The following is a 12,906-nucleotide window of genomic DNA, read 5'->3' on the forward strand; positions in this document are numbered from 1 at the left end:
ACAAACTAGCAGTCTGGCAGCTGAGGCAAAAGCTAATGTTGTGACCAGCCTGGAGTCCAAAATTTGTAGCGCAGGGCGGCAGGCTGGAAGCTCAGGTGGGATTCCTGTGTTATAGTTTCAAGGTAGAATGCCTTCTTCAGTAAACCTCCATTTTCGCTCTTTAGGCCTTCAGCTGATTGGATGAGGACCACCCACAATACAGGGGTGATCTTTTACTTAAAGTCAGCTGATTATGAAGGTCATCACGTCTATAAAATACCTTCACAGCAACGTCTGCTAATGTTTGACAAAACAGCTGGGTATGAGAGACTGGCCAAATTGGCACATAAAATGAATCATCACACCTGCCATTGCTTGGTATTGTCATAAAATGTTCGCTGTTTGACCAGTGAGAAACACGACAGCATTCCAGGGCTTATTCTCAGTATCAGCTATTGGCTGTAGCCAGGTGACAGCTGAGCTGGCCGTTCCCCTCCACCCTCCTCTGCCCTCACCTGGGATCCCTCACCCTCTGGCTTCAGCCGATGAGAAGCACTGCAGATGGGAGCACAGGACAGCAGTGGGGCGTCAGTTCCCCACTCATCACTGCCTCAGCACCACACCTGTGGCACTGGCTTCATTCCTCCAAGGCTCCAGATCTTGCGGGGCTCCCATACCACTGTCTCCTCCTGTTGCCTCTTCTGCACTCACTTCGCTGTGCCGCTCCTCTCTGGGTGCTGGTTCCCTTAAGCCTACTGGCATGTCTGTCAATAACACCTTCATTAGAGGCACTCCGAGTTAAGTTGGTTCTGTTTTCCTGCAGACACCCTGACTGATAACCGCAGTGGCCCCAGCTGGGGACCTGGAAGGTTCAGTGGTAGAAGGGAAGAGGGTAAAAGTGGGTAGGAAATGCAGGCTCACTTGGTGGGGATTCAGTGCAGACCTCCATGGAGGAGGGTGGGACCTCAGGGGCTCTCAGTGGAGCCAGGGAAAGGCAGTCACAAGGGTGGTGTCCACATCCCCCTTGGGGGCGACTATCTCACCAGCCCTGCTTCCTGTGACAAGGTCCTGATTCTCAAGCAGGGAGAGGCAGGATGAGAGGCATCTCCCTCCCCTCCTACATCACAGAAAGCAGAAGCCTTGAGAGGAGAAGGCTCTTCACCACTCCCTGGCCTGCACTGGCACCCACCTTCCCAGTTCCCCTCCCGTCCTGAGGGCGGCGTGTCTTTTCTCCCGACCCCTCCAGACCTCCCTCTCTGGGGGAAATGATCCCTCTTCCTCCAGCATTGCTCCCTTTCCTGCTTCCTTCCCAGTGGCCCTGGAGAATTCACATTCTTTCTCATCTCAAGAGCAAAATAAAAAACACCTCAAAACCAGGTCCCTCTCCACCTCTGCCCTATTTCTCCCTGCTCCTTCACAGACCAACTTTTGCCAGCATCCTCCTCCCTAGCACTTTCCAACCTTTTAGTCGCTACTCAAGGCTACGCAGCAATCAGCTAGGATGTGTATCACACGTCATCTGGTACTGAAATGGTTGAACTGTTTTCACCAAAGTCAGGGCAGATTCCAGGTCCTTCCCATGTGAATATCACCCCCCTCGTGGCTCCTGCTTTTGCGCCTCTCACACTCAGTCCTTGTCTATACTAAGTGGGACTCGGCAAATGCTCCACGCCCCCTCCTGGGATATGCTGTTTGTTCCCTTTTGCTTTCTCCCTCTTAGCTGGGGATCGCAGCTTAGATGTCTCTTCCTCCAAGAAGCTTTTCCCGATGTGCCCAGATTTGGGGAAGGTGTGCCCCATGGCAGGTTCCCCTCACACACTGTGCTTTCTTTCTAGAGCACATGCCACAGGATGGGGGACCTGCCTGCTCACTGGTCCACAAGCATCAATGACTGTGGGCATCCTGAAGGTAGGGACAGTGTCCGTTACATTCCCAGCTCCTAGCCCCATGCAGCTCCAGTGGGTCCCCGACACAGCTGGAAATGGATGAATGGCCACTGATCCCACGGGGATCACTGCAAAGGGCAGTGCAGGAGGTAGGACATTTTGACTGGCAGAGATGTCCAGCAACAGGACAGACAGCCCAGCAAGCCAGGAGCACCTGTCACTGCGTTGACTGAGCAGAAACAACCCAGCTGGCTGACTCCAACTGGGGTTCTGGGCTGAGGTCTGGTCTTTGATGGGGAGCAGGGACTACAAGACTCAATGGTGGTCTGAAACTTAAATTCAACATCTCCATCTTGCCTAGACCTGGGGCCCTCCTCTGTGCACCCGCCAGCCATGGATGGGCACTCCCCCGCGAAAAGACCTCCAGGGTCTTGCAGGTAGAGGTGCAAAAGTCAGGGTCACATGCCCCTGTGACCACAAGAGGGCGCGCTGGGCCTAGACTTGAGCGTGCAGGTGGCCTGGGAGGGTTACCTGGGGTGAGGTGGGCCGGGGCAGACAGGAAACGACTGGCCAAGGCAGAGGCCCAGGCTGGGCTCTGTCAAAGGTGCAGTTAGAAAGATCCGGCTCAGGCCCAATGCCGGCCTCAAAGTCAAAAAAGTTGATTGAAAGCAGAGTTGCTGTTACATTGTCTTTAAATTAAATATATGTTGCTATTATCCGTGATTCTGAACTTTTTTTTTTTTTTTTTTTTTTGAGACGGAGTCTCGCTCTGTCGCCCAGGCTGGAGTGCAGTGGCCAGATCTCAGCTCACTGCAAGCTCCGCCTCCCGGGTTCACGCCATTCTCCTGCCTCAGCCTCCAGAGTAACTGGGACTACAGGCGCCCGCCACCTCGCCCGGCTAGTTTTTTTTTTTTTTGTATTTTTAGTAGAGACGAGGTTTCACCGTGTTAGCCAGGATGGTCTCGATCTCCTGACCTCGTGATCCGCCCATCTCGGCCTCCCAAAGTGCTGGGATTACAGGCTTGAGCCACCGCGCCCAGCCTGATTCTGAACTTTTAAGTGCAAAATGGACAATGAATTTGTGTGTACTGCCCCCCAATATGGGTGAAGGCTGGGTATGGGCAGATGTCCCTTGGGCAGGGACGGGGGTATTCAGCATTAGAGACATCAGAGCAGAGAATAGCTCTGTATCCTGACTCTGCTGTCCTCTACCCATGCCCTCCCCAGACACAGTTACCTCATCCTGGTTCCCAAGACACCTTGCATTGTGTCACCCTGACACGAACCCCACTTCCACCAAAAGCCTTCTGGCAATGATGCCCTCAGATGTACTTTGACGTATGATTTAGAACAGACCTGGAAGTCCTTCCTAGCTTCTCCCTTGCTTCCATCTGCTTTTATGGGGAATCTGAGTTTGGATCCATTCTCTTTGATGGATCCAAGGACAGGGAGCTGACCCCCTCCTGTACCCCCACGCTCTGGGCCCTGTGGCCCATCTGGCAGAAGGAAAAGGCTAGAAGGGACTTGTTCCTTGGTGGCCTTCCAGGACGCCTCGCTCTCCGCCCTTCTCCTAGCCCTGACAACTCAATCCAGCTGACAGGACAGGAAACGGGAGTGAGCCCAGGGTCTACAGCCAAGAAGGTCCTTTTTCTCTGCTGAGGTGGGGAGGGGGCTCGGGCCCACTCCACACAGTACCCTCCCCAGGCCTGTGCACCATTTCCACCCGCTGTGTCTGGAAAGGAGGCTTGACTCTTAGGACCTTCTATCCTAGAAGCAAAAGAAGCTGATGATATGTTCAAACAGAAATGAAGCCTGGGGCGCTAGTGACTCCCTACAGGTGCAGCCAAGGGGGTTAGATGTCACTCCAGGAGGCCCAGGAGGGCCTGCGGAGGGGTCAGAGTTGACAGTTTCAAACCCACAGCGTCCCGGAGTAAGGCTTCTGCTACTCTGAAAAAAGTCCTCCAGCTGTTGAGAGAGGTGGGGTAAAGGAGGGAGGGAGGATGATTTGCATTTAATTTGCATTTTATTTGCATATAACTCTTTTGATGTCCAAAGGCACAGAAATTTCCTGCCCTGGCTTCTTTTTCGCTTTCTTTCTTCTGTTCCTTTCTAACCTCCAGGCAACCCCCTATCTCTCTCTCCCCCCCCCACAGCTTTTCCTCTCCTAAGCTAAACAGGGACATGGAGTATCAGGCTGGGGGGGGGTGGGGGTTAGCCCTTTCCCCACTACTTCACTCCAGCCCAGGGCTCAAAAAGCTGGTTTCATGCAGACTACAAGAATTGGAAAAGAGGAGGGGATGAAAGAGTTTTTCTATGTTGCGAGAGCCCATCTAACTGTAAGTGATCGGTAAGTAATTAAGTCAGAGAGAGAAGGAATAAAGATTGCTGGCTGTTTTCCTCACCCCCATACACACATGGGACTTGAAGGGCACCCCAGCCTTCTAAGCCTCAGGAAGGGCATATGAAGGAAGAATAGGAAGAGTAGAAAGGTCTCTGCTGAACCATGTATTTGTTCTGTTTTCTAGGGTAAGTCCCCCTGCTTATGGGCCTCAGGTCCCTCAAATGAGGGATTCAATGATATCTAGGTTCCCTATACCTCATTATCTGATAAGAGAAGGGGAAGCTTAGATTCAGAAACTGGAGGGCAGGATTAAAATCACTGGCTTTGGGGTTGGCAGCCCTGGGTCTAAATACCAACTCTGTAGTCTACTAACTGCATTTACTTCTCTGAACCTCAGTTTTCTCATCTGTAACAGAGGGCTAATAATTGTACCTTCCATCTAAAGTGGTACTGACTAAAATAAGATGGTGTATGTTCAGCATGGAGCACAGTTCTTGGCACGAAGGAAGCACTCAATCTGTATTTACTCAGTGAATGAGTAAATGAATGAATACGAGGCAGTATCTGCTATCCTCTCCCCACTTAGCCCCTTCTGACCTGTTCATCCTCCCACCTCCACACCCCAAGTTTGGAACCCAAAGCTGTGCCTCCAACTGTGAGCCTCCAAGGTCCTATCCGTGCCTCAGTTCCCACCCCAGTCCCCACAAGAACTCCATCTCCCCATTCCCCTCAGAACCCCAGAATCCTAGACTGCTGGTACCAGAAGGCCCTTCATAATTATCAAATATGGGCCTCTCTGACTTTTGGCAAACTAAAGCCCAGAGAAGAAAGGTGACTTTGCACATGAAAAAGGGCAACAGACCCCAGATAAGGTGGTCAGAGAATGAGACCCTCGGTGCACATGGCCATGCAAATAATATGCAAATCAAGATATGGAAATAACAAGCACACAGGGGTATATAAACTGTGTGCAGGCATTTTTCCAGAATGGTGGCAGGTGAGCGCAGTCGTAGGTAAGAAATGGACTTCAGGGAAGGGGCCAAACCTAGAGTTGGGGAGGAGAAGAAAGGGCCGGAAGGGGATGGGAGCTGGGGGAGGGTTGAAGAGGAGGGAAGGAAGGAACAGAGGCTGAGTGTCCTGAGAGGCACACCCTTGGGCATCCAATAAGCCCTGCTGGTCTCTTTCCTCATCCTCTTTCCTCAACAAGAAGTTTCTCTCCTCCCTTCTTTTCAGGAGTATGGAGAGGGGAGGTCCATCTGGGAGTGGTCCACCCTGACTGGGGAGGGTGGCGTATGTGGATCTGAGGAAGCACTTAAATGCTTCCTAATCCTGTGGGGCCTAGTCCTCTAGCACCCACGGAACACGTTCTGATACCTGTTGTGTGCCTAGCCCTGTTCTAGGTGCTGGGGTGGGGGCAATAGAATGAAACCGTTGATCAGTTACCAACCAGGAGGTAAGCTAAGAGAAGGCCCTCAGAACCTGCCACAAAGGCTGTTAAGAACATGGAACTTAGGCCGGGCACAGTGGCTCACGTCTGTCATCCCAGCACTTTGGGAGGCTGAGGTGGGCAGATCACGAGGTCAGGAGATGGAGACCATCTTGGCTAACATGGTGAAACCCCATCTCTACTAAAAACACAAAAATTAGCTGGGCGTGGTGGCACGCGCCTGTAGTCCCAGCTGCTCGAGAGGCTGAGGAGAATTGCTTGAACCCAGGAGGGGGAGGTTGCAGTGAGCCGAGATGGCACCACTGTACTCCAGCCTGGGTAACAGAGGGACCCTCCGTCTCAAAAGAAAAAAAAAAAAAAAAAGAACGTGGAACTTAAACTCTCTAAGCCTCATTTTCCCCATCTATAAAATGGCAGTAATCATAGTACAATGTACAGGCTTTGAGGACTAAACAAGAACTGAAGGCGGGAAAGATGCCTCTCAAGTGTTGGTCACCCCAGTGCTCGGCACACAGTGAAAACTCATGAAATGCTGCTTGTTTTCGTGGGAATGATTGGGGTGCATGGTGGGATGGGCGTGCCGGGGGAAAGGACACTGTAAACAAGGTATAGAGGCAGGAAAGCCCCAAACCTGTTCTGTGCGCTGGGAGTAGCCCGTGGGACTAAGGCGAAGACATGTGCATGCATCCTGTCTGGGAAGGAAAGCGAGGCTCTGCCGTCCTGTCTGCACACAGCCGTCTGGGCTTCCATGCAGGTCATCCTGTGGTGACAGAACCACTTGCTGGGACTTGAAGAGAGGAAGAGAAAGGGAGAAGCCTATGGTGGGTGCTGCAAAGAGCACTGGAGTGGGAGTCCAGAGACCTGATTCCAGCTAGGCTGTGTCACTAGGGAAGTGTGCACCTTTGAGCAAGTCACTTCCCAGCTCTGGAAGGTGGCTGTCACCAAAAGCCTGGACACTGGTAACTTCCACATCCATCCTCTTGTAGAGCCTCACAGCAACCTGGGACCTGGGGCAGGAGACAGGGAGGGGCAAGCAGGAAGCAGTTGTGTGCACCTGGAAACTGTGCTAATAATAAGCTGCACCCCCTCTAAATCCCACAATGCTGTGAGGATGCCATGGGGGCTAGGTGAGCTTGGCCATTTGCTCAGCCTCATAGAGAACCCGATTAGCACCTGCACTGTTTTACAGATGAGTTAAATGAGCTCAGGGAGGTGAAGAACCTTGTCCCAGCCACACTGCTGGTAAGCGGTTGAGAGGTGAGATTCCAAAACCGAATTCATTCCAGCAGATCCCCGACTTCTCCAAACACTCCAGCTTCTTTGAAGCGCTTACACTTCGGGATCTGTCCAGAAGGAAGCTCGGGCTCAGGCTGGAGAACGCGCCAGGGCTTCCTAAAAAGGGCGAGGAGGACCAGGAGTTGGCGCCACTCCGGGCGCGGTTAGGAGGTGCTGCTAGGCCGGGTTGGAGCAGGCAGGTGTTCCGCAGGATCGAGACCCGCCCCGGCAGCACCCTCGGCCCCCTCCCCAGGTCCCCAGCTCCATGTATGCAAATCGCTGCTTTGCATGGGCCCGGGGCCAGGCACGGGGCTCCTGCCAGGGGGCGTGGCCGGCGGCCCCCGCCCCGCGCCGCGTGCTCACCTGGGGAGTGTGGCAATCCTGGCGGCGCCGAGTGTTGCCCGGGCCGGAGCAGCGGAGCGCGCGACAGTGGCGGCGACGGCTCCGGCAGCGGCTCCCGCGGTGGCGGCGGCCGGGGACTGGAGGAAGGAGACGCTGGCTTCGCAGGGGGCCCGGCTGGGGCAGTCGCGAGGGACCTGGGGGGGCGCTGGCTTTGGCCCCACCTGGGGCAGGATGGTGAATCTGGAGTCCATGCACACAGGTGAGGGGCGGAGGGAATGAGCTCTGACAGGTGTCACTGCGTGTGGGCAGGGGTGAAGGAGAGGGACGGCGTTCTGGTCGGGGAGGGGGGGCTTGTTTCCCAGCGGCCAGGAGAGGGCGGTGTGGATAGCGGGTTGTCCTGGGGTGGGCGCGGGTCAGTGTTTGCAGACTAAAGGGAGGGGATCTGGGATAAGAAACCCTGGAAAAGAAAAAGGGTGGGGGCTGGCGGAGGACGGGAGGGCTTCAAAGTCCCCGGTCTGGGGAGTGGCAGTTGTGTGGGACGTCGGTGTGCTGAACTGTCATAGTCTCAGGAGGTTGCAGGGATGGGTGGTTCACTCAGTCAGGGGTGTGGACCTGGGAGTGCGTGAGGGAAATGTGCATGTCCACATGCCAGGTGCTGGTGTCTGGGCATATGTGTGAAATAGAGGCAAAGCGGACATTTATGTGGTTGGGGGGCTTAGGAGAAGTGGATGAGGTAGGGCAATTACAGAGGTGCCCCTGGGGCAGGGGCCATACCCCATGTATTTGAGAGGGAATGGTGACAGACACATCCTCTAGGTTCCATGTCCCATGCCTTCCTTCCCTAAGGGGTGGAAATCTAGGAGATGCAAATGCTTTGCCGGGAGTCAGGCTTCCCTGCATGAATGAATGAGAGGTGGGCATGGAGTGCCCGTGCCACGCCATTCACCTTGCTGTTCCTCCTTCCATAGCTGGGCTAAGGCAGGAGCTGCCAGGCAGCCAGGTTGGGCTTGGCTTGGGGCTTGGTGTTAGGGTGGGCCTTCTGGAGGTCACAGGGCCTGAGCAAAGAACGGGTGAAGAAAGCAGTACCTGATCTGGCCATTTCTAACCTAGCAACTTACTCTCAAAGTGGGCAGGACCCAGTGATCTTTCTTTAGGATTTGGGGGCTGTGGATGGAAATATTGTTACGTGGTCTCCTTTCTGGGAGAGTAGGGAGGAGGCAATTCTCCAGACCCACCCCAAGGAGCAGAGCAGGTCTGAGGCCTCCCCAGCCTGAAAACAAGCATCAGTGAGTGCCTGGAGGGAGGGACCTTGAGTGCTCCGTTCCCCAGATGCTGTTTCCTGGCAGGGCTGAGTGAGAGGCAGGCTGGCAGTGAGACGTTGGCGCTGAGTGGCTCCCCAGGACGTGCCAGAAGGGCTAGGTGAGGCGGAAGAAACCATCCAACTGGGTGTCATCCAGAGTCTGAGGAAAATCTGTTTCTAAACTGGGCATACATACCTTGGGCAGGTCCCGGGTAGGTGCTCTCCCCTTCACTTCCTGCAGAGAAGGCCAGGGTTTGAATGGGAGCAAGGCTCTTCAGAAAGGTGGGCTTAGCAGTGGATGGGAGGTTTTTTAGCATCAAGATCACAGACTTCCTGGGGGTTTTCCACCTGCTTGTCTACTGGAGGCTCCCACTCTGCAGAAGTGGGAGGGGGTGGGACAGTTGGGACCCATCAGGGAGGCAGCCTGGGGCCTCAGAGGATATAGCAGAGAGCAGAGAGCACCAGAGGATGAGGTGGAGAGAGGGCCCAGCCCCCTATGCCCTCCCTGGGAGTGAGCTCCTGGCTGATGCTTCTCAGAAGCCCAGACACCTTCTCCACCCTGTCCCTGTGAGCAGGGATTCCCAACACATCGGGGGGACTGAGCTCAACCCCAGGTGGGGCGACTCCTCAAGGCGGGGTCTCCGCATAACTGGGGTAGATTCCCCAATTCATCTCTCTCCATTTGCCTGTTCCCTCCCCAGCCCACTCCCCGCTCAGGGCTACCTGGCCTCCCTGTGCAGTTTCTGGGTCTTGGCCCCTCTGTAGTGTCTGAGGGTTCCCCTTCAGTGGGTCTCTGAGTTTGGGACTTTCTGTCCCCTCTCTCTGACTGGGTCTCTATTGGACGGCTGTCTTTGCTGGGTCCTCCTGGTGGCCTTTATGGTTCAAGATCTTCTTGGTAGGGTCTTGCAGTGCATACCCTGCTGTGGGGTCTGTGGAGGAGATCGCTCTTCCCTCTGTGGAATATCTCATGATGGGTCCCTCTTTAGGGTCCCTTAGTCCAGGATCCTCTTTGGGAAATGTGGTCCCTTTTGAGTCCCATTTTCCCCCGCCACGGTAATCCTACATCCTACTGACCTTGATTCCCAGCGCTTCCCCTGTGAATTCCCAGGGCTGGGCCCTTGGGGTCTCCTCCTTAATTGATTTACTGGAGGAGTTTGGATGGAGGAAGGAGGATGAACAGGAGCACACAAACTAGAGCATAGGCTTGCTCCCAGGTCCCCCACTCTAAAGGCTCCACTCGCACTGGGGCCAGCCCGAGTCAACCCCATTGTCTTGCTCTGATAACCTGGGTATGAGCCATGATTCAGGTCTGTCTGGAGCCTTCTCACCTTGTACTTTATAGAACATCTCTCACCTGGAAGCACAAAGACCTGAGCAGGCAGAAGGTCACAAGACACAAGGCCTCCGCAGCAAGGAAGGGCACCCTGCTCCCTGACAAAAAACAGGCAGAGAAGTAGGCCAGAGGCGGCCAGCTAGGGAGGCAGATAAGAGACAAAGGAAAGCAGTGGGAAGCCAGCTGGCGGGGGCACACCTGGTTTGCCCCAGGTGTCTCTTTCTCTGCCTTTCTCCTCACTGTGGGCTGTTCCCCACCAAGGTTGGGAAAGAGGGGCTGAGGCTCACGGACAGGTGCCAGTTGGAGCTCAGGAATAGCATTTGGGTTGGAAGGCCTGGTGGTGGGACTGAGAAGAAATGAGAGAAGTCCCCTCTGGTGAAGAGTTGGAGCCTTGGCTGGCTCAGAAGTGGGGCTGGTGGGTCCTTTGAAGTCTCCCAGTGGAAGCGCCACCATCAGCAGGTATGTGAGGGAGGAGCCAGAGGGAGCTCCCGTCCTTCCGAGAACATGAAGATGGATGCTAGGAGAGAGATGGCTTCTGCTTTCCCAGAGTAGCCTGGTCCCAGGAGGTCCAGGACCCTCAGCCTGCAGCCTGGGGGGAACGCTGCCTCTCGAGCTTTCCTCCCGGGGGTTCACAGATGTCTAAGGAGGGGCCGCTCCTGGACAAGCCAAGATTAACTTCAGGGTGTGATGGTGCCGAGTGGGGCAGGTGAGGGTCTGCAGCTGGTGTCTGGGCTCTTACACAGAGCAGCTGAGCCTCCCCAGGGAAGGGAGTGATGGCAAGGAGCCTACTCAGTCTCTGGCTGAGATAACACAGAGGAGCCTGGCCCCACCCCACACCTCTCTCACTCAGCCCGGCAAGTGCTGTCCGACAGGTGAAGGGTTACAGCGTCTCAGGGAGTTTCGGTGTTGGCCCATTTTTAGGCTGAGACCCAAAAGCTCGTCCCACCCATCAGCCTGAGCCTCCTACCCAACCGGAACAGGTTCTCAGTGTCTTAGCATCCTATGGAACTCAAGAAGAGCCTTGACAGGTCATCTCACCCTGCCCCTCCAATCCTGAAGTGCCACCTTGTTGCTCCCATAATGAATACATCAGATGAGTAGACATCATGGCAGATGAGGAGAGGAGGGGATTGATGCCTTTAAAAGTTACTGTTTAGACATGATTAAGACTAAAATTTAGGCTAACTTAAAGGATGAATGAGAGCTTCTGTGTGTATTTGATGAAGGTGATGTGGAGAATGGGTGTTGGAGGAGAATTTGGGTTCTAGGCATAAGATTACAGTTTAGCTAAAGAATTACCTTCTTAAATGTCAGGAGTTTGAAATCAGTTGATTCAGAGACTCTGGTCATCCTCGCAGCATCACTGCGTCTTAACTTTTTCCTATCCTCATGAACACTTTTTCTATGAAGTTAGAATTTGGAGAATCCTAATGGTTTCCCAGATTAAGGACAAATTACAATGGTGGCTGAGACAGAAGACCAAAGCTATTCCTTGTAATGGGGCAAGGGGTTAATGGAGGGGCATGAGAAGAAGGCAGGAAGGGAAGGGGACTAGCACCTAAGCCTACGTGTCTGTTTAATTAGTTCATTTATTAGGTGCTTACTTTGTGCCTGAACTGCTTTCCTGGCAGTTTTCATTCAGTATTTCATTTAATCCTCACAAAAACCCTGGGAAGTGTGTATCATTATTCTCATTTTCAGGTGAGAAAATTCACATTTGAATATGTGGCTAGGGTCCCCCAGCTAGTTAGTGATAGTGCTGAGATTAATCCACATTTATCTGATGCCAAATCCCATGCCCTGAATCCTGGTGCTGATGAAGCAAATTGAAACCACCAGTGAGGTGATCTTTCTCTGCACCTTTCCAGCAGTCTCTGACTCAGGGCCACTTCTCAGCACTGTTGAAGAACCCTCATGGTGAAGTGTGAGCTAAGCAGATCTGCGTTAGGCAATGCCCAGCTCCAGGGGGATAGTACTTAACGGGTGGGACAGGGGAGCCCATTTCCCCGTTGGAACAGAAGGCCAGTGGCAGCAGAAGCCCTTTGCAAACATGTCTGGGTGGTCCACAGTAGTTATTCTGCATATTCATGCATGGTAAACTATACAGAGAGTTTGAGACTGCAGCAGGGCAGATCGAGGTGAGGCTCAAGAAATGCCTCCCTAAATGCCGTGCACTAGGAGGTGGCGGGGTGGGGTAAGGTGGCAGGTCTTAGAGCTCTGTGACTGACCACAGAGTGCAGTGTAGATTGTCTGGGAGGGTTCCATGGAGCTCTGAGTGTTTACCTTGGAGTCTTCCCTCAATTTGGCTGGTCTTGAAAAACTCCTTAAACCACAGTGACTCCTTACTTTCTCCCCTACTTCTGGGGTATTCTAGGCTCTAAATCTTTGGATCCCCCATCTCTGGTTTGTTTTGGCATCAAAGCTGCCACACTCTGAGGTGGTGTCCACCTCAGCCGAGCCGCACACATTATTCCTCACACACACAAAAAAGGAAAAGTAGGTTTTCTCCCCTCTTTCCCTGGGGCACAGGTCTACCCTTTTTCCTCATCCTGATCATCTCCAGACCTGGGCGTCCAGACTGCCAACTGCCTGATTACCTGATGCAAATTAAGACTGCCTGCTTGACTGGGATTGGCTGGGGAGCCAAGTATGCAAATTGGCTTGCCAAGACTTTATCTGGTTCGAAAGAGTTAAAGTGCTGCCCCAGAGAAGGGGGAGTGCGGGGGTCAACATGATTTGAATAAAATATTCTTCTGTCTTTAAGGCTTCAGTCTTTGGGTGGTTTAATAAGGAGAGGAGCAGAGAGAGAGTGAGTTGGTTCAAAGTTGCCTCTTTTCTTCCCCCCGCTAACCCCAAGAGGAGACTTAGGGGACTCCCACATAGGTGGTGGCAGCTGTCTGTTAAGGGTAAATGCTTAGTTTATTGAAATGAAGCAGGGCAGAGATGCTGGACCAGCAGGACTCGGGGACTGAGCCAGGGGCTTGGTGTAGGTATTCTCTTTCT

The 12,906-nt window shown here is 53.6% G+C and overlaps 1 protein-coding gene across 4 annotated transcripts in view; it reads left to right on the top strand.

Annotated features, from left to right (window-relative positions):
- The first annotated feature begins 7,303 nt into the window (after positions 1 to 7,303).
- Positions 7,304 to 12,906, top strand: part of POU2F3 (POU class 2 homeobox 3) — an 83,466-nt gene continuing 77,863 nt past the window's right edge. For 2 of the 4 annotated variants that reach the window (XM_023208064.2, XM_023208065.2), the window contains exon 1: positions 7,417 to 7,529. Coding sequence is in view for 1 of the 4 variants with exons in the window: in XM_023208062.3 (XP_023063830.1) it covers positions 7,502 to 7,529 (28 nt within the window). In the remaining 3 variants the exon portion in view is untranslated. Of the gene's footprint in view, positions 7,530 to 12,906 lie in introns of all 4 variants that reach the window. The other 2 variants (XM_023208062.3, XM_023208063.2) reach the window with 2 other exon arrangements.

This window comes from Piliocolobus tephrosceles, chromosome 13 (genome assembly GCF_002776525.5).
Source record: "Piliocolobus tephrosceles isolate RC106 chromosome 13, ASM277652v3, whole genome shotgun sequence".
NCBI classification, from domain to species: domain Eukaryota; kingdom Metazoa; phylum Chordata; class Mammalia; order Primates; family Cercopithecidae; genus Piliocolobus; species Piliocolobus tephrosceles.